Source organism: Chinchilla lanigera, unplaced genomic scaffold (genome assembly GCF_000276665.1).
Source record: "Chinchilla lanigera isolate Chin_1 unplaced genomic scaffold, ChiLan1.0 scaffold00139, whole genome shotgun sequence".
Classification (NCBI taxonomy): Eukaryota; Metazoa; Chordata; class Mammalia; order Rodentia; family Chinchillidae; genus Chinchilla; species Chinchilla lanigera.
The window spans coordinates 2,006,146-2,027,133 of NW_004955540.1; the positions used below are offsets into that span (position 1 = coordinate 2,006,146).

General features: G+C 35.8%; 1 protein-coding gene across 4 annotated transcripts in view; it reads left to right on the forward strand.

Annotated features, from left to right (window-relative positions):
• The window catches only part of Tbc1d31 (TBC1 domain family, member 31), an 81,038-nt gene that overhangs the window by 41,833 nt on the left and 18,217 nt on the right, over positions 1-20,988 (forward strand). For all 4 annotated transcript variants that reach the window (XM_005410914.2, XM_013507920.1, XM_013507921.1 and 1 more), the window contains 7 exons: positions 3,760-3,893; positions 7,320-7,453; positions 7,985-8,164; positions 9,271-9,503; positions 9,720-9,872; positions 11,186-11,312; positions 16,025-16,117. In XM_005410914.2, coding sequence (XP_005410971.1) covers positions 3,760-3,893; positions 7,320-7,453; positions 7,985-8,164; positions 9,271-9,503; positions 9,720-9,872; positions 11,186-11,312; positions 16,025-16,117 — 1,054 coding nt within the window. The remainder of the gene's footprint in view (positions 1-3,759; positions 3,894-7,319; positions 7,454-7,984; positions 8,165-9,270; positions 9,504-9,719; positions 9,873-11,185; positions 11,313-16,024; positions 16,118-20,988) is intronic.

Consider the following 20,988-nt stretch of genomic DNA (forward strand, 5'->3'; position numbering starts at 1 on the left):
ACAAAGCCTCTCTTTTGGGCTGGCTCTGCTCAGTGCCTGTGGCTTGCCTCAGATGATCTATATTCCTGGCATTCCTAGCTCCCTGGGGTCTCCACTGCATCTTAGACTTTACTTTCATATCTTCATAAACTTCCCTTGAGGATCAAATGGTCTGGCCTCCCAGACCTCCTTTCAAATCTGTGAGATACCATCACCCCACAACTCTTGCATTCTACATGCCTGAAAAACTAGCACTGTGTGGATAGTTCCAAGATCTACCATGAGCTCAGACAGTAGCCAGATCCCCATGGATCATGGCTGCAGAGAGCTATGAGTGTCTGAATGACTGAACACTATGAAACAAATCCCAGGGAACTACTTCTCAAGGGGGAGGGACAGGCCTCAGGGGACTCACCTCTCAAATAAAAGCTTTACAGTGTTGTATTCTTGAGCCTGCGAAGGGTAGTGTCTTGCTGATTCCTGAGGTGTCTTTAAGCCATCTTATCTATTTTCCTGGTGCAAAGTACTTTGCTTTTTCTTTTCCTTCACTGTGTAGCCTAGGCTGGCCTCAAACTTGCAGTGAGCCTCCTGCCTTGACCTCCTAAATGCCAGGATTATAGGCGTGTACCACCATGCAGGGCAAGTACTTGGCTTTAAAAAAAATTTTAATCTTTTTAGCAACCTTGGTCCCAGGTTTACAGGAGCTTCCTTTTTGTCCATCAGCAAAATTTTTAAAAATTATTTAAATAGCTTTTTAGTCCTAATTCTCACTGTAAATCTGGCTGAAAACAATTAACAGTACTCATGCTTGAATACCCTGAATGCTGAGCTGCTTTGAAATTTCCTCTGCCCATTAATTAGTTCACTGTTCTTAAATTTCAGCCTCTTACAAAGTCCCAGGACATGGGCAAGAAGACAAATTTTCCACTAGTGTGTAACACACATGGCCTCCATTCCAACTGCCAATGAAGCCCTTGTTCCCAGCTGAAACCTCCTGAACCTACTAGTCTTTACTGTATGGATTTCCACTAGCATTCTGGCCTTCTGGCCTCCGACTGGAGTCTCCCGTCAATCTCTGCTTACAGTATCTTAAGGTTTTTCCGACTGGCATCCCCAAACCTTTCCAAACCCCTCCCACAAACAAGTTCCAAAAGCTGCTGAACCACATGGTCAGCTATAGGCACAACAGTGATCCCACTTCTCTGGTATCAGTTTCTGTATTCATCACTTTGCCATCACTGAGACAAAATACCCAGCACCCACAACTTAGAGGATGAGAGGTTCATTTTGCTTGCATTTTCCAGGAGGTTTAGTTCAAACTCAGCTAGCACACATGGTGGAAGAATATGGCAGAGGAAAGTGCTCATCCCATGCGGTCGGGAAGAGAGAGAAGGTAGGAATGTGTACAAGAGTACATCCTTCTACATCATGCCCCTAGTAACCCGCTACAACCAGGCCCTGCCTCCTAACAGTATGTTTAGCTACTGAGCTCATCAGTGGATGAAACCACTAATGTGTACAGCACTCCCACAGTCAAGTTAACTTCCAAACACATGAGACTTTGGGGGCATGTTTTATATCTAAACCATAGCAGAAAGGCAGGTTAAATACTTGATACCTTTTTGGCTCTTTATTTTGCTGTAGCAATCAGTTATGTTCATGCCGATAGGAATAATCAAATAAGATGTAAATGGGAGAAGGGGAAGCTCTAGTAAATAGGAAAGGAAGTTGAGAAATACAAAATCACCATTAGATACTAATATTTAGTATAGTAATAATATATTGCTGTTATTACTAATAATTATTGCTGAACACATCCACTAATTGATGCTAAAATTAAAAGACAAAAATACTAGGAGTTCCAGGGTATTTTTGTAGTATCTTACCCAATATGTAATTATGTTAATTACAAATGGAAAAATAGTAATATTGTAGAGAAACACCATTGTAGCCAATAGGTATCAGTGTAATGCATATTACTTTTGGTATTCTTACTGAAAATACAACCTCAGTCTAATCATGAGAAAACACCAGATCAGTGCAAATCAAAGTGACAGTGTTGTGAAAAATAAGGAGAGAATGAAGAACTTTTGCGTTGTTAGAAACTATTGAGACAGCATAATATAAGATTGACTCTTGGATTGGTGAAATGAAGACAATTACATTAGTGGAAAAAATCAAAATAAAATTCATAATGTAGCATTGTATAAAGATTGGTTTCTTAGTATTGTTAATTGTACCATATGTAACACTGGAGAAATTTAGGCAAAAGGTATAGAAGACCTTCACTACTTTTGATTTTTTTTTTTTTTTTTTTTTTTTTTTTTTTTGTGCATCTAAATTTCAAAACAGAAAGTTAAAAAAGAAACTTAACATTTCCATTTGGAAACATCTTAAAGGTATTAGATGTCAGTGGGGAGAATTACAGTCCAGGAGTAAGGTGGGCCTTCCTCAGCATGACATATCCAGAAGCAGTTGTTACGACATGAATATACATCTCTACATTTAAAAAATTTCCAGAACACACATATAAAACAGAAAATATATGTAAAACACAACAAATTAATGACTGGTTTCTTTAATATATGAAGTGCTCATGTAAATAATTGTGAAAAGGACTGACTGATACAGAATGGATAAAGATTGAACAAACAGTTCACAGCAGTAGAGGTTGTTCTTGAACATTAAAAGATGCTGTTTAACCTCCTTATAATAAGAGAAGTTGCATCTCTCAGATTAAAGGTCTGAAAGAAATGATTGATAGCAAATTATGTTGCCAAGAGTTTAAGAAAACATACCTCTTTACACAGATGGAATGTGAATAGACACTTTCAGTGGAGCATAATTTGGCACGAGCCATTGAAATTACAAACACACACCTCACCTCCTCTCTAGAAACAAAAACAAAAACACTCTCCTTTCACTCAACTGTTCCCTTTCTAGGAATTCATCCAAATCTGTATTGAAGGGCCTGGGGATATAGCTCAGTGGTAAGCGCAAGGTCGTGAGTTCAATCCCTGGTACCGCAAAAAAAAAAAACAAAAAAAACCAGCAAATCCGTGTTGAAGAATGATGTACAAACCTGAAGAATGATGTGTGAGAGCTACTCAGTGATCCTTATTTATAAAAGCTTGGAAACTCTTGGGCTCAATAATAGGGATATGTTAAAGAAACAGGTATATTTGTTCAAATCTGTCACATATGTTTGTAAAATGTGAGACAAATGGCTCTGCATGTACTGAAAAACCTATTTCTGGGAGACTGTTAGTTGAAAAATGCAAGATACAGAACAATGTTTATAATATACCTCTAATTGCAATTTTACAAAAAAATTTATATACCCGTTTGTTTGTTTGTGTTGAGACGGGGTCTCACTGTGTAGCCCAGGCTGGCCTCGAGCTCACAGTGGTCCTTATGCCTAAGCCTCCTGAGTGCTGGGAAAGATTTATAATTTTAACCATGATTGTTTCTAAAGAGGTAAAGTAAGCCGGGTGTGGTGGCGCATGCCTGTAATCCCAGTAATTGGGAGGCTGAGGCAGGAGGATCACTGCAAGTTTGAGACCAGCCTAGGCCACAAAGTGAGCTTAAGGCCAGCCTGAACTGCAGAGCGAGACCCTGTCTCAAAAAGAAAAAAGAAAGAGGTAAAGTAGATGATAAGGGGGTAAGAGGGACAGTTTTTACCAAATCTCCCTTCTGCATTGAGTTATTATCATGTAAATGTATCATTTGTTCAGATAAATTTTAATCGTTCTTTTCTGGTCTTCATTGTTGTATTCACAGAACCCTATCTGCTTTAGCTCATTGGTCTGCCATCTTTAGTGACACACCATATCTCCCTCTCTTGGCATTTCCATTTGTAAAGTTATTCCAGAATAACCAGCTTATCTGTTTTGAAGTTGTTGCTACTCTCATAAGTAAGTAACTAGGTAATTACTACAGAATGAAACCAAAAATGGATTCTTAGATATTTCCCTGAAGTCTTGCCATCTTTGCGATGTTTGATATTTCTAGTTTTCTCCACTTTTCAGTCAAAAAAATTGTGACACAACCAAGTGAGAGTATAAGGTAGATATTTCAAACATTTATATGTAAACTTTTTTATTTATAAGGAAATTTGGACATTTAAATTTTAGAAGATAAAATTTTAGAAAATGCTGTTGCAGACTAGATTTGGTTAGTGACAGGCTGAGATTGTTCTCTTATTACAAGTCAGTTACTCTTAGGATTGCTCTAAACTTACAAAGCATTTTATACACAGTGCCTTTCTCAGGTCCAGCGTTTGGCTGCTGTGTGTCCTTGTCTTCACCGTGCATGAGCAGCTTTCTGTGTACCAGGCACTGTGCTCAGTGTTTGGCCTTTGTTCACTGAGCTACTCCTCCTAACAGTCCTGTGAAGTAGGCATTATATTCCAGTTTTATAGACTCAGAGGCAGAGCGAACTTCAGTTACCCAAGGGTAGGTGAATGGCAGAGCACACATTTGCACCTGGCAGTCAGGCTCCAAGTCTGTTCCCAGCTGTTGTGTTTACTGCTCACCACCTTCATCTGCACTGAAAAATGAGGCATCATCTTCTTGTAAATCGAGTCTGTTAAACTGCATCCAAATCATAAATAGGTTTGACAAAATAATTTTTATGTATTTTAAAGCACTTACATGTTTTTCTTCTACAAAAGAGATATCCACTTAACTAAAAATAAAATTCTGAAAAGTAGAACTTTAAAAAGACCTAAGTATATCTACTGTGAATATTTTAGGGTATTTCTATACTTTTTGTTTCATGACATGGTTGTATATTGTTATATTGTATATTTGTTTTGTTTTGATGTTTGTACTGATCATTGGAGAAAATATATGAAAGAAAATTCATCAATATTTCTCTATTCCAGAGATATATACATGATAATATACTAATGAATTTATTATAAGCGCATGTCCTCCCAGATCATTAAATATTACTGAAAAATGGTTTATTGCCTACATAATAATTCATCTTATTAGTATACCATAATTTATTCACCTATAAGAATTTTAATTTTCTAATTTTCCTACACATTTTAAAAAGTTCGTTGTAATCATCCTACTTTTTTAAACCATATACATTTCCCTGACTTTTATAAATTTTATGAGTTTTTATTGGCTATAATATTTCTATAGTATGCATGTGCAAGCTTAATCTAATGTTGGACATTGAAGTTATTTCAGATTTTACTTTTAAAAATAACAATGTCATGATCAACCTCATTTGTAAATATAATAATTTTCACATAGACTCCCAGAATTGCTGTTAGTAGCGAAAGCCCCAAAACCATCGTACTGTCTTGCTCTGCCAATAGTACTGTTTTAAGAAAAAAAAAAGTACAATGCAATAAAAAAGAGACAATCCAATTAAAAAATGACAAGAATTTAACTAGACATTTCTCCATAGAATATAGTCAGATGACTAGTAAGCACATAAAGATCACTTAGCATCAGTAATCATTAGGAAATATAAATCAATCCAAGGAAATATAAATCAAAACCACAATGAGATATTACATATTACCTCATACCTACTGCATTACTACATGCCTGCTACAGTGGCTATATTTAAATGAACAATTCTGGATGAGGATGTGGGACTTTGACATACTGCTGGGGTGGGATGTTACATGGTGCAGCCACTATGGAAGAGTATGGCTCTGTGAACACAGAATCTCCACACCATCATCCTCTTTTTCTGGTATCAGTCAGTGTGTCCTTATGTCCTTTACCCATGTTTCTGTTGTAGTGGCACCAAAGCAAAACAAAAATACTTTTTAAATGGCATAAGATTACCATAGATAGCCGAGTTTCTCTCTTGCTAACAAACAGTATTCTCTTAGTGAATATTAAATATGGAGTCAGAGCTTTATAAACTTCCAGTGTCTGATACAAAACAGATGCTTAGTAAGTGCTGCTGGTCCCAGTTTTCCTAAAGTAGCAGTTTGAAGCGGCTGAAATATTTCTTTCCAAGCTTAGTCTTTATGATTGAAATATGAGCTAAAGCACATATTTCAGTGGCTAGTAATACATGAAATATTGGAATTCCAAAATGGAAAGTCCTTATAAACTATCTAATATAATATTCTGCTGATAAAGCCTAGTTTTATTTTTTTGAGATGGATCTTAATAGCAAAGATTGAAACCTAAACTCATCAAGTTGAGCATCTCTGATCTAATAATTTGAAGTCCAATATCTGAAGCTTTTTGAGTGCCAGTATAATACTTTTGGATGTTTAGATTTTAGAACATTTCAGACTTCAGAATTAAGGGTAAAAGTAAAGTCTGCAAATAATTCCAATATCTGAAAAACTCTAAATTTGGAAAAACTTCCCAAATATTTTATGGGTGGTCAGCTTATATTTAAAAATTAAAAAGCAGGATTTGATTAATAAAGGACGTTAAATATAGACTTACTAAGCTAAAGCTGATGATCTTTGGAGAATATTTTTGTGGGTTGCATTGATTACACGGTGCACTTAGCTAGCCATAGAAGATTATGAGTAGAATGGAGTCTACCTTGGACTAACTGACCTTCAGAAAATTGTCACTGATTGGTTTTCAAGTAAAGTTTACTGAAACAAAATGTCATTGATTAATTAGATTGAAAATCAGTTTGTGTGGTTACTTGATACTATGATTGTAGAGCAGTCAGGGAACTTTCTGTCATTTAATGGATGGGGTACAATATGTACATATTTGGTTTTATGTTTTGCTATAAATATGTAAAAATATAGTTTTGAGCATTTTTTCTAAGTTTTGCTTTTCTTTTTGAGACAGGGTCTCACTATGTAGCCCATGCTGACCTCGAATTCATGGCAAATCCTCCCACCTCAGCTTCCCAGGTGCTGGGATTACAGGCATTTACCACCATGCCCGGCTTCCTATGTTTTTCTGATTTTGATTACATATGAATTTTAGTGGATTTGAAGAGACTGCCATGTTAACATTGATCTTGTATAATGAAGGCTTGCATAGGGACCTTTTAAGGAAGGATCTTTTTGTTTATCAGGATCTTTTTGTTACTTCTATAAAACAGAAATAAGTAGGAACCAGAATATCCTATAACTAGGATCAAGAATAGTTTGGAAAGTTTTCTTTGTTTTAATTGACACATTGTTGTTAACTACAGAAATTTTCTGTGTACCTCAGATACTGTATTAACATGATAGAATTTTTTTAAATCTCTTGATCTAGAATTTTAAAATGTATATTTTATTTATTCTGAGGATATATAAGGAGTGTAAACATTTAAGAATTACAAAGTCCTTTTATAATATAAAAAGGCATTTAAAGATAAATATTCTTTTCTTTCCTTTGTAGTCAATTGGTGCCAGTACTGGTTTGAATACTTTCCTAATCCTCCTATCAATATTCTTAGTATGATAGAAAATGTTCTGGCATTTCATGACAAGGAATTACTACAGCACTTTATAGATCACGATGTAACCTCCCAGGTAAGAGGTCAGCTTTCTAGAATAAGGTAACTTATTTGGGGAGCTAAAACTGATCCTGACACAAATAAAACAGTATTTCCATGAGGAGTATAGAAAAAGCATACTGGGGCTGGGGATTTAGCTCAGCGGCACAGTACCTACCTGGCAAGCACGACGTCGTGAGTTCAATTCCCAGTACCAGGAGAAAAAAAAAAAAGAAGGCATACTACATTTGTATTTTAACAGAATTCCATTCTTCTCCATTAAACTGCCTTCCTTGGGGGCTGGGGATTTAGCTCAGCGGCACAACGCCTGCCTGGCAAGCGCAAGGTTGTGAGTTCGATTCCCTGTACCGGAAATAAACAAAAAACGAAAAATGAACTCCCTTCCTGAAAACCTATAAATAGGCTCCAAATTAAGTAGCTCTTTTCATAATTATGTATTGAATAATTTTTGTAGCTTAAATTGCATGTAAGAGAATATTATCAATGACTGTTTAGACTTTTCTTTAGAAAATTTTAAAAAATAATAAATTTTCCTTACTTATTTTAGCTGTATGCATGGCCTCTTCTTGAAACTGTGTTCTCGGAAGTACTGACAAGAGAAGAGTGGCTCAAATTATTTGACAACATTTTTTCCAACCATCCTTCCTTCCTTCTGATGACTGTGGTAGCCTACAACATATGTTGTAGAGTGCCTTTGCTCCACTGTACTTTTAAGGATGATTTTGAGGTAAATGCCCTGTTCCTAAGATGAGTTTCTCGGGTGTGGTGGTGTACACCTGTAATCCCATCACTCGGGAGGCTGAGGCAGGATGATTGCTGTGAGTTTGAGAGCAACCTATGTTACAAAGTGAGCTCAAGGCCAGCCTGAACTGTAGAGTGAGACCCTGTCTCAAAAAAAGAAAAAAAATAGTGTCTCACATTTCAGTTAAAGCATACATTTATTGCTTGAGTACCTATTGCACATCAGGCCTGGTACTAGATGGTAGGAATATAATGGGATAACAGAGTAGACTATATCCCTGACCTTACCTAGCTCATGGGCAGTTAAACAGGCAGTTACAGCAAGCTGTTAGTCTTACAATCGTAGCATCAGAAAAGTCATAATAACGTTGGGGTTTTGTGCTTTTGTTTTCCTACATAAAGGATGTTGAAAGCTTGGGTAGTTGTTTGTTCTGTATATGATCAGGAGCCCTTCTAGTCTTTGATGGTCTGGATGCTTATTACACCTGTAAAATGGTAACTGAGAGTTTTGAGACATGGTAAGAAATGACTAAAAGAGCGTTGGGGCTGGTTTTAAAAAGAAAGATTTTTTTTGGTAGAAAATTGTTTCTGCATGAATATGTGACTTATTTTATGATTCTTGTCAAATTAAACTTTGTTCTCGCTTTATGGTCACGTGATAAATACATGTATATTTTAAATTTTGGGTCTGCCAGCAGAACAAGATAATGTGAAACTGTATTAGGTGTTTTTAGGCAATCAGTCTAATTTATTTTCTAATTAATTTTGGATTTTGAATTTTTAAAACTCCCTGCAACAAGCGATTGCGCCAGTGTTGGTGCATTATTCTTCTGTTCTAAGGGAAGCCTTCATTTTGAATTAAAATATACATAATTTTTATTTCAAAATTTCATAAGTCGTTCTTACATCTTATTGAAGTTTGAAAATACAAATTTTAACCCTTATTTTTAAATGGGTTAATAAAAGCTTCAGTGAATTTACAAAAAAAAAACTTAATAAATTCACATTTAAAGTTTGGAACTCTTGTTTTAATGCCACTTCATAATTGCTTTGTTATGTAAATGTTGATTTAAATATCGAATTTTCTTGCAGTATTTTTTTCACCATCGGAATAACCTGGATATAAGTGTTGTGATTAAAGAAGTTTATCATCTCATGGAGGTCACACCTGCTAATATTCATCCCAAAAGTGAATTGGGAGTTTTTGTTGCACTCACAAAAGGGCAGTATCCAGTATTTAATCAATATCCAAAGTTTATTGTGGACTACCAGACACAGGAACAAGAAAGAATAAGAAATGATGAACTGGATTACTTGAGAGAGAGGTAATCATGGAATATGTCTTGGACAGAAATGGAATCTGTCGCAAACAATTAAGTTTTTAATGAAAAATATATTTAAATCATGAAGCATTTGTGTAAAATCAAAGTTTGAAGGAAATTTGGGTATTATATATTAATTTTGTGTTTTGATTGTTTATGGACTGCATTTCTTAGCTTTCTTGTTTGCATTTTCATAATAATAAATATTGTCTACTTAAGGCAGACAGTAGAAGACATGCAAGCTGAAGTAGACCAGCAAGGAATGGAAGATGAAGCTTGGTACCAGAAACAAGAACTGCTTCGTAAAGCTGAAAAAACCAGAAGAGAAATGCTCTTACAAGAGGAAGAGAAGGTGGTAGAGCAACAGCAGAGGTACATTTCACCACACTGAAAAATCCAGACATTATTCAGCTGAATAATTTTTTTTTCTTCTGTATTCTCATTTAAGAACAGAAGTATATGTAGAACTAGCCAGCTTAATTTCCATTAAGCAAATATTTAAGTTAATAAAAAGAATATATATACTGCTTTTCAAACAATTGATACATAAAAGTATTATTCTAAAACTATACTGATACATAGATATAACTTCACACTGATTATTCAGATGTAATATAAGATCTAATGTACCTTGAAGGACATTATTTAGAAACATTATTCTGTAGTAGGAAGAAGATGCTTTGTTTTTTGTTTTTTGCTTTGGTTTTTTTCCTTTTTTTTTAAATTACTAGTCCTAAAGTCTTACCCATGGCTAGATGCATCATGTAAAGTCTGTCTTTTCCCCCTTTCTTTTCTTGTTTTTTTTTTTTTGTTTTAAAGAGTAAAAGAAGGATAACATAATAATGGAGGGGGGTGCTTACCAAATTACAGACATGGAAGAAAATGCTTTGTAATGGAGTTCTAGGTAAATCACTTTTTGTGAGTATAATTTTTTTTTTTTTTTGAGACAAGGTCTCGCTATGCAGTTCAGGCTAGTCTTGAGTTCATTTTGTAGCATAGGCTGGTCTCGAACTCACAACAATCCTCCTGCCTCAGCCTCCCAAGTGATGGGATTATAGGGGTGTGCCACCACGCTTAGCAGTGAGTATAATTTTTTAAATTGTGTTTTAATGGTAACCATGCAACCTCACAGTGGAAGCATAAAATACATCATTTGCATTTAATACTTTGGCGGACAAAGGAAGAAGTATAAATGTTTAAAAGTATGTTAATAAAAAAAGTTAAATTAATTGAAATTACAGTATAAGCAACTAGACTAAGCCTAATTTGGGGGAGTTCACTTCTCTAAGTATTTACTGATTCTTACTAGGAACTTTATGAAACAGATTCCTAGGGTACATTAAGAAATTACAAAATAAATATACATCGTATTGGGTCACATTGGGCTTTTTTTGGCATTTTTCCTTCGTTTAAAGGATATTACTTGTATTGAGATGCTCTGACTGGTAAGCTTGTTAGAAGTTTGCATGTGAAAAAGATCACCAGTTCCATCTGGACCACTTGCCATCCTCACGAATGCAGCTTGTGCCGTGGGGCATCTTTAATTGATGTAAACACAGCTATATTACAGTGGTGCAAGTCAGTGTGGGAAAGTACTGAAATAACTGGCCGGCAGAACTCACTGTGCAAACATTAGATCTGTCCTGGGAGATGCTTTATTCCTCTTGATGTGTTCTGTGTTTAAGACTAGCTGCTGTGAAAAGAGAGCTGAAAATAAAGGAAATACAATTACAGGATGCTGCTAGGCGGCATTTTCTGAAGCTCCAGCAAGATCAGCGTGAGATGGAACTACAAAGACTGGATGATGCAATTGTGAGAAAGGTTTATTTTTTATTTAGTACTTATAAATCATCTCCACTTATTCTCATTTAATGTAATGAATACCTGCATGTTAAATAATATTCTGAGTCCACAGTGAATACTACACAGTCCCTTCAATTTTGTTTACTTTAACTCTCAAGTATTCTTACTCCTTTTTATTTCATTAATGGTTAAATATTTAAGAAATTCTGGAAAGCTGGCTGTGATGGTGCGTTCCTCTAACCCCAGCAACTAGGGAGGCACAAGCAGGAAGATGGCCAGTTTGAAGCCAGCCTGGACAGTTTAGTAAGATCTTGTCTCAAATATTTGTGGGAGAGGTTACCAGGAATTGAACTCAGGACCTTGCACTTGCCAGGCAGGTGCTTGTGCTACTGAGCTATATCCCTGGCCCTGTCTTAAAATTTAAAATAATTTAAAAGGGCTGAAGGTGTAGCTCAATGGTAGAGGGCTTGCCTAGGATATACAAGTCCTTGGGTTCCCTCTCTTGTAATGCCAAAAAATTTTTTAAAAATATATATCGGGAAAATTATTTAGTTTAATTATGTCCTTGATGACTACCTCTCTAAAAATACAAATGTTTTAAATTCACCATTTTAAATTAATTGTGAATGAAGGAAAATGTTCTTTTTAATACAAAAATTTACACATGGGCAATATAAAAAGAATTTTCCATACAAAATATATAGAATTGAAAGTGGGTCTTTTTATGCTTCCTCATTTCATCTCCAGAGGTAAACTTTTTTTTTAAATGGCTAATTATACAGCCTTTCAGGTATATTTCTACAAATAGAAGAGTAATTATAATCCCATCTTCCTATTGTGGGCAAAGGTATTTATTTAATTAAGTCACCTGCAGAGGCCAGATGCAGAGACAAGGAAGGTTATTGGGGGCCAGCAGTGGGCACTCAGTACATGACCAGCACTGACCCGAAAGGGTGGGAGTGGAGGGTATTACACAGTTCTAGTTCCAGGTCTGGGAGGGGCAGTGCTGATATGATTTAGTGCAGCTACAGAAATACTACAAAGCATGGGCTTAACTTGTGACAAAGGAACAAAAGTGTTAGACATTTTACACAGGGGACAAGCAGTCTTATGACAGAGCATGGGGTGGTATCCAGTTAGGTAGCTATGGCAACATTTACAAGAAACAAGCTTAAGGAAAGAGAAACTTAATCTTTAAAATGGCACTAGAACACAAAATGGTGGTGGTTTAGTTTTCTTTCCCATATTACTATACTTACACAAAATAAGATTTTGTTCTCCCTGTGCCTTTTATTTTTGTACCAAGTTTTTAATTTTCATCAAATATATCTTCATATTATTATATGCATATGTATTTTTTTTTTGTGGTCGTTTAGTATTCCATGGCTAAGTTTACCATAGTTTAATTCTTTGCTATTGGACCTTTAGGTCATTTGGCAGTGTTTTGCAATACAAAGCTATGCTGTATTGTACATTTTCAGTGCAAAAATGGTTTAAACCTGTTTAACCATGTAAGCAGGCCATATACTAGGTACTCACCTACACTCTAGACTGTTCAGTTTCAGAGTGTATCAGTCTTAATATTTGCTAGCCTGATGAGTAACAGAAAAGAGTATTTTAACTTGCCCCATCCCCCTTGGTATTGAAGTTGAATCTCTTCAGTTATCTGTATTTGTAGAATTGCATATTCATAACATCCTTTTTTCTATCAACTTGTTTTTCCTTACTAACTTATGGGGGCTCTGTGTCATTTGGGGCATCATTGTCTAGTAGAAATGCATCATGAGCCGCATAATAATTTTTTAAGTTTACTAGTGACCACACTCAATATAAAAACAGGTGAAAATAAGTTAATAACATTTTATTCCACTAAGTTATTTGCAAATTATCATTTCAACAGGTAGTGATTGATATAAAAATATTATTAGTGGGGTAGTTTACTGTTATGTTCTCCAGTACATTTCATACTTACAACACTTTTAAGTGCTCAACAGCCGTAGGTGGCTAGTGGTTGCCATGCAGTGGAGGGCTGGGACATTAGCCTTTTTGTCTGGTGTAAATGTTTTCTATTGGTCTGTCTTGCCCACCTCTTAAGAATTTTTATTGTGTCATTTTTTTTGTCTTGCAAAATATTTTCATTTTTGGATAGTCAACTTCAGTTTTTATGACTTCCAGTTCTATATCATATTTAGAAAGAACTTCCCATTCTGAGGTACTATTTTACATATTTTCTTCAAGTTTCATGTTTTACTGTTTTTTATTAAATCTTTGCTGTATCTCAGGGATTAGCATACTGCTGTATATTAGCTAAATCTGGCCACCACCTATATCTTGAGGCTCATGGGCTAGAGTGGCTTAAACATTTTGAAAGGTTTTTTAAAAAATCAGATAGAGTCGTACCTGTGGGGGTGTAGCTTGGTAGTAGGGCCCTTACCTAGCTGATGAAAGACCTTTGGTTTGATCCCCATTACCACTAAAAAAAAAGTACTAGTGATAATATTTTATGATGTGAAGATTGTATTGAATTTTTTAAAATATATGTTGAATTCAAACTATAGTGTTCATAAATGAAATTTACTGGAATATATTCACATGTATTTGTTTTCATGCTCATTAGATGCATCTGTACTACAGCAGCATAAGTGAGTGATCATGAAAAAAACTATATATAGCCCATAAAGCCCAAAGTATTTCTCAAAATCTGAGGCAAGAAACGAGTTAGGGACTAAGCTTACTTCTTTCCAAAGGGCAAGTCAGTTGTCCCAAAACCATTTATTGAATATTAGCAAAGTCATTTGCCAACTGGTGATTTATAACATACTGAATTCCCACACACACTTAATCTCTTCCCATGCTCTCTGTTCCTAAGCAGTGCCACACTGTTTGAATGAAAGGAGCTTAGTAGTACCTCATTGTTCTCTGAGGTGAGAAACAGAAAGTATAAATAAGGACCAAAATGCATAATAGATACTGTGAAGTAGGAAGAAAATGTTCAAATGGGAAGGGGAACTAGGGAGAGGGGAGGAGGAAAGAAAGGAAGGGAAAAAAATGATAAGAGAAGGAAAAGTAGAAACAGCTTTTGTAAATAAGGAGGGGAAGAGGGATTAAAGGGGAGGTTAGGAGAATGAGAAGAAAAGAATCAAGTTATATCATGTACAGGTACAAATTCTCTATGATGAATGTGATCATTATGTATACCTAAGATGTGTCAGTAAACTTAATTTTTAAAAAACTAGTTTTGACAAAATGTTAAGTATTTTAGATCTTTTAAAGTATTTTGATTCATTTGTATTAGAAATCCGTTATCACTGTTTATAGCATAATGCTTGTTTTTAAAGCAAATTGATTTTTTACATGTATAATTGTTTTTAATTATCTCATGCAGTGAATCAGGTTAATATTAGATTCTAAGAGTATATGTTCTTCCCCACAAGTAATACAGGCTCAGAAGTGATGTCTTTATTCGAAATCCCTTTAAGATAGGATAAGGCATTCTATAGTCAAAGAACCCTAAAGTCCCATCAATAGCATAGTGAAGCCTCTGCCTGCCCTCCTAGCTACTTTTCTTCCAGCTGCCTGTTGTTGATATTGTGTCCGCCCTGCCCAGCTGCAAAAGCTTCTCTCAGGCTGCAGCAGGAAAAACTGAGTCCAAAGTGCCCTGTACACTGACTGTGGACATCTGTTAACAGTAAGCAGAGTTGATCTGAGTTTGGTTTTGTTTTTTTTTAGTTGATCTGTTTTTGGTATTACATAGCTGTCTATATTTCTGAAAATTTATATGTGAGTTCTGTAACCAAAATTCCTTAAAAGCATAAGCTGTGCCAAACCTTCCCTCCAGCTGTTAGCGTTATCACTACTCTTGTTTATAGACTCAAGCCTCCACACTTCTGAGCTACCTACCTCCTCAAGATGAACTTCTCTGTTTCTTTCAGCCCATGGATATGTTAGGACATCCACTAAGTTCTGATTTATTGCTTTTCATGTTATGGGTAGTATGTCTTTTACTCAACAGTGCCTAACCTACCTTGCGAATGCAAGTAGTAAGGCTGTCGCTAAATGTATGCTGAGTAAATGCACAAATTAACAGGGATAGATGGATAGCTTATATAGTTTTGTTTGGTTGGTTTGGTTTGTTTTGTTTTTTGTTTTTTTTTTTTTTTTTTTTTTGGTTTTTCTCCGGTACCGGGAACCGAACTCACGACCTTGCGCTTGCCAGGCAGGCGCTTTGCCGCTGAGCTAAATCCCCAGCCCCTTGGTTGGTTTGGTTTGAACAAGTATCATGTACTTTTCCTTCATCTCTAAAAATATTTATGATTTTAGGCAACCAAATACTTAAGATGATTTCTACGCCTCTCTCGAGAGTGCTTTGTCCAAACCCTCTAGTATTATAGGAATGAAAAGCTTCCAAGTAATCAAGTCTTGGAGAACAATGAAGCCTAAATTAAGTCTGAGCAGAGCACATGAACAGTTACATAGTACACAGCAACTTTCAGGCTGCAGTTATTAGGTAGTTCCTTAGATTTACAAAAATACAGATTTTTGTTAAAGAACATTAAGTGAGTGTTGCATATTAATACCTTACCAGTTACTCTAGTTTCAAAAACCCAGTCCCTATTACTGTAAATACTGTTAGTGGGTGTTCAGATCATGAGATTACTAAAACCATTAAAAATTACTTCGTAAATTCTCTTTGGTACTCACAGTTTGTTGTTTGGCCACAGGTACAAATGAGAGATCGAGAAATTGCTAGCAGAGCCAAAGACCTAGAAATGAGACATCTGGAACTTGAAACACAAAACAGAGTTCATGAGAAGGTATGATCAATTGATTCAGTGTAAGAAAAACAGGACTGATAAAAGCCCTTTTTCACTGTTTGTTCTTTAATGTTCATTTTACTTTTTAAATAGTATATGAAGTCATCCAGGATTATAAAGTAACTAAAATGTCTGAATGTACAACTTGTTATAATTCTTTAATTCATGTATCTGCAGTTAGTCTAGTGGCTGAAGCACCAGATGTAGGCCTCAGATTTTGCCTCAGGAACAGTTTACTGCATTTTTCTGTTTATGTAATAGTGACAGAGAAATTATCCAATACAAATACAAATTGATTTGATACAGTTCATCAAATGGTACATCAAATTTGATTATCCCTAATCTGAAAACCCCAAATCTGAAATACTCTGATATCTAAAACTTGTTTAATGCTAACATGATGCTCAAAAAGTTTTACATTTTGGATGAAGGATGCTTGACCAGTAAAATCTATATGAATATTCCACAATCCAAAAAACTCACAAATGTGAAATACTTCTGATCCTAAGAATTTCTGGTAAGCAGTATTCACCCAGAACCTTCCAAGGACCTTTATAAGGTCAGTAAGGCCAAAACCATAAAGTACTTTAAATTTGAATCTTGGAATTAACATCAACAAATATCTGAGTTACTATAGATACTTTGGAAAATGCTTTGTTACCCATTTAAGGTCAAGACCATACGTTTTCACTTCCTTCAGCCATCTTAAAGAAGTGAAAAGCAAACTTTAGAGTTTCCATATCATGTGGGATTTTGTCAAAAGCTTTTTCTCTATATCTTGAGATGATGTGTGATTTTTGTCCTTGACTCTGTTCATTCACTGATTTGCATATATTGAACCATCTTAGCATTCCTAGGATGATGCCTACTTGGTAATATGTATGTTCTTTTTAATGATATTTTGCATTCTGTTTGCCAGTATCTTGTTGCTTTTTGCATCTGTGTTCATCAGAGATTGACCTATAGTTCTCTTTTGTTTGGATCCTTGTCTGGTTTTGGAATCCAAGTAATGGTAGCTTCCAGGAATGACTTTGGGAGTACTCCTTCCCTTTCAGTTTCATTAAAAAGTTTGAGTAGTACTGATGTTAGATCTTCCCTGAAGTTCTTGTAGAATTCAGCAGTGAATGCATGAGGACCTGGGCTTTTCTTAACAGATAGGTTTTTTATTGTTGCTTCAATTTTATTGCATATTATTAGGTTATTCAGGATTTTTATATCATCTTAGTTCACTTTTAGTTGCTCATGTATCTAGGATCTATCCATTTCTTCTAAATTCTTAGATTTATTGGTTTATAGTTTTGCAAAGTAGTTGCTAATACTCTTCTAGATTTGGGCAGTATCTGTTGTTTCACTTTTTTTATTTCTAATTCCATTAATTTGGGTCTTTCTTTCCTTTTTAGGTAAGAGTAGCTGTTTGTCTGTTTTGTTTATTCTTTTGAAGAACCAGCTCCCATTTATTGCTTTTCTTTTTATTAATTTTGAGACAGGGTCTTGCTGTGTAGTTCAGGCCAGCTCTGAATTCACTGTGTAGCCCATGCTGCCCTCAAATTCTTAGCTCAGCTTCCTGAATCCTGGAATTACAGGTATGCAATTCATGCCCATCAATTCATTGATTCTTTGTTTTCTTTAGTCGTAATATCATTGATTTCTGCTCTGGTCTTTATAATTTTCTTCCTTATACTCGTTTTGGATTTGGATTGTTCTTGTTTTCCTAGGACCTTGTAGTACATCATTAGGTTATTTATTTGTGCTCACTCAGTTTATGACATTCGCTGCTATCAGCTTCCCTCTTAGGACTGCTTTCATTGTGTCCCATCAATTCTGCTATGTTGTACTAGCATTACTGTTTAATTTTAGGAACTCTCTTGTTCCTGTTTCATCCTTGACTTCTTCCGTGATCCATTGATTGTTCAAAAGTGTGTTGCTTAATTTCCATGCTTTTGCATTTACTTAAGCATGCTTATTGGCTAGTATGTGATCTACTTTGGAGAAAGTTCTATGTGCTGTGGAGAAGAATGTGTATTCTGTTGTTAAGTGGAATACCATAGATGTCTATTAAGTTCTTTTGTTCAAAGTTCTTTTGTTCAACTCTGATATTTCTGTGTTGATTTTTTTTTTTTTTTTTTTTGGTCTAGTAAATATTCTATTTATGACAGTAGAATATTGAGGTCTCTCACTATATATATTGATGTTTATCTGATCTTTTATGTCTAGTAGTGTTAGTTTTATGAAGTTGGCTCTGCCACTGTTCAGTGCATGTATGTTTACATTTGTTCTCTCTTCCTGTTGAATTGTTTGCTTAACTAATACGTGCTGACCTTCTTTGCCTCTTTTGATCAGTTTTGGCTTACTGTCCACATCATCTGGAAAAAAGATACATACTGTACTCCTGCTTGTATTCAGGCTCCTGTTGCATGGAATATTGTTTTTCATCCTTTGATTTTTAGTCTGTGAATTTCTTTTTGGGTTAAATGTGTTACTTGTAGATGGAATACCATTGGATTTTGTTTCTTGATCCATTCTGCCAATATGTGTTTTTCAGTTGGGGAATTGAGACCACTCACATTAATCATTAGTAATGAAATGTATTAACTTACTCCTGTCATTGCATTATTTTCCTGTTGCTGATTACCTTTCTTTCCTTTCTGTTTAACTGCTCACCCTACCTATTGTATGCATTCTGATAGAGCTTTTGGCACTATTCACTTCATTGTGTCTTTCTAGATATCCTTGAGAAGTTTTTGGAGTGCTGGTGTTCCTTATTTCTCCAGCAGTTTTGGAAGATAGTTTTACAGGATGTATCAGGCTGGTATAGAAGTTGTTTTGTTCTAGGGCTTGAAACGCTTCACTTAAAGCTCTGCTGGCCTTTAAGATATGTGTTAAGAAGTCTGCTATAATTTTAATGGGTTTGCCTTAATAAGTGACTCACTGCTTTTCTCTGACATCTTTTAAGGTTCTCTTGTTGTCCTTGACTTCTGGGAGTTTGACTGTAACTTGCCAAGAAGGGGTTCTTTTCTGATGTGGCTGTTTGGTTTTCTGTGTGCCTCAATCATTTGTATATTAAATTCGTTTCCCATATTTGAAAAGTTTTCTGCTATTATGTCTATAAAAAGCTTTTGTTTTAATGTCATTTGTGCCGTCTTCTGATTTTTCACTAATTGCATTTAATCTTAATCTTTGCATCATCTAGCAGTTGTTGGATCCGTTTTTCATGTTCTTTTGTTCTTATAGTATCTCTGAGTGATTGGTCACCAGCAACAGCCCTTTCATTCTGATACACTCTCTTCACATTAGCTCCTTCTCCTGCCCATACTTTCAGTTGAATTTTCTGTTTGGTACCCTTTTATGAACTCTTAATTCTTTCTAAACTCGATATTCATGTTTTGTATTATTCTGTTTACTTCAGCTAGCTTTTTATCTGTGTCTTCTGTAAACTTGCTTATTGTTTTGTTTATTAGATTCATTATCTGTTTAGTTACATCTTCTTTGAGATCACCAAGCACGTTAATGATCTGTTTATCTCCTGTCAGTGTCTGTGAACATTTCAGAGTGTTCAGTGCTATGAGTAGCCCACTACAGCACAAATGCCATGGGTTCCCCACCACTATCCTGTGTTAGCCTTTCAAATAATTCACTTTGTGGTTTCTGACTCTCCCCTCAACCGCATCTCAATGCTCCAGGGAGTTTTGGTGGAGTTGGGAGTTTTTGGAAACATTGTATTGCCTTGCTTTGCCATGTTTCTATTTTTTGTTTGCTTTTTGTGTTGAAGCTTGCAACTTGACTGTAATGGAAGACTCTGTTGCTAGTATGGAGACTTCTTTAGTTAGTGTCTACTTTTCAGTGATGCAATCTGGACCTGGCTAATATGGGCTTGGCCAACTATGGGATTTTCCCTCTGTCCAAGTCTTACTTTCTGCGTTACTGAGACAAAATACCTGACACCCAAAGTTAAAGGAGGAAAGGTTTATTTAGCTCACAATTTGTAGAGGTTTCAGTTCATAATTGGCTGGCTCCAAGGCAAGGTGGCATGACAGAAGAGAAACAGTTCCTGGCAGGCACAAGGCAGCAAAGCAACAAAATAGTGAACCAGCAAGCAACAGGTAACAGCAGCTGCATCCCACTGCCCCTTACATTCTATCCAGGCTACATGCCTTTAGAGCAGGTAGCACCCATGCCCAGGTTGGGCCTTCTGATAATCCACATTTATTTAGTAGTCACACCCCCTTAATCCCAGCAGCACACGCTATGGATTCAGCCACCTCTGAAAAGCCCCACCTATGACCACATGAGGCTTTGGGGGACATCAAGACAAGCCATGACACCAAAAATCTAGCCACTTCTATTTATTTGGGAGGAGAGGCTGCAGTGTGTTTGGCCCAGCATACAGTTCCCTAAGAGAGGGCCGCAGTACTGTCAATAACACAAAGGCAGTCAGACACTGGAATACAGAGAAAACTGATTAATAGCAGCAACTCAGTTGGGTTGCCTACAGTAGTAAAATCCACAGCAATAACAGCATCAAAGACAAACTGGACAGTGACATATACTAAGAGCCAATGATATACCACCCTTAACCACAGAAAGGAGATCTGTAATTATAGTTAAACACTAAGACAAACCAAATATTGACCTACAGTAAATATCTCCTAAGTGGAGCAACTATGCCTCCACTGACAGTAGACAGTATTCTACAGTAATAGCATAGAGTTAGAGTTTCATAAAACTTAGTGGTTATAATAGGAAAGATAGAAGGGAGGGGAACCAAAGAATGAGAAAAGTAAAATTTGTTTGTTTCTTTGTTTGTTTTTATTTTAAAGATAAAAGGAGGGAAACATTAACAGACATACAACATTTTACAACATATCACAAGC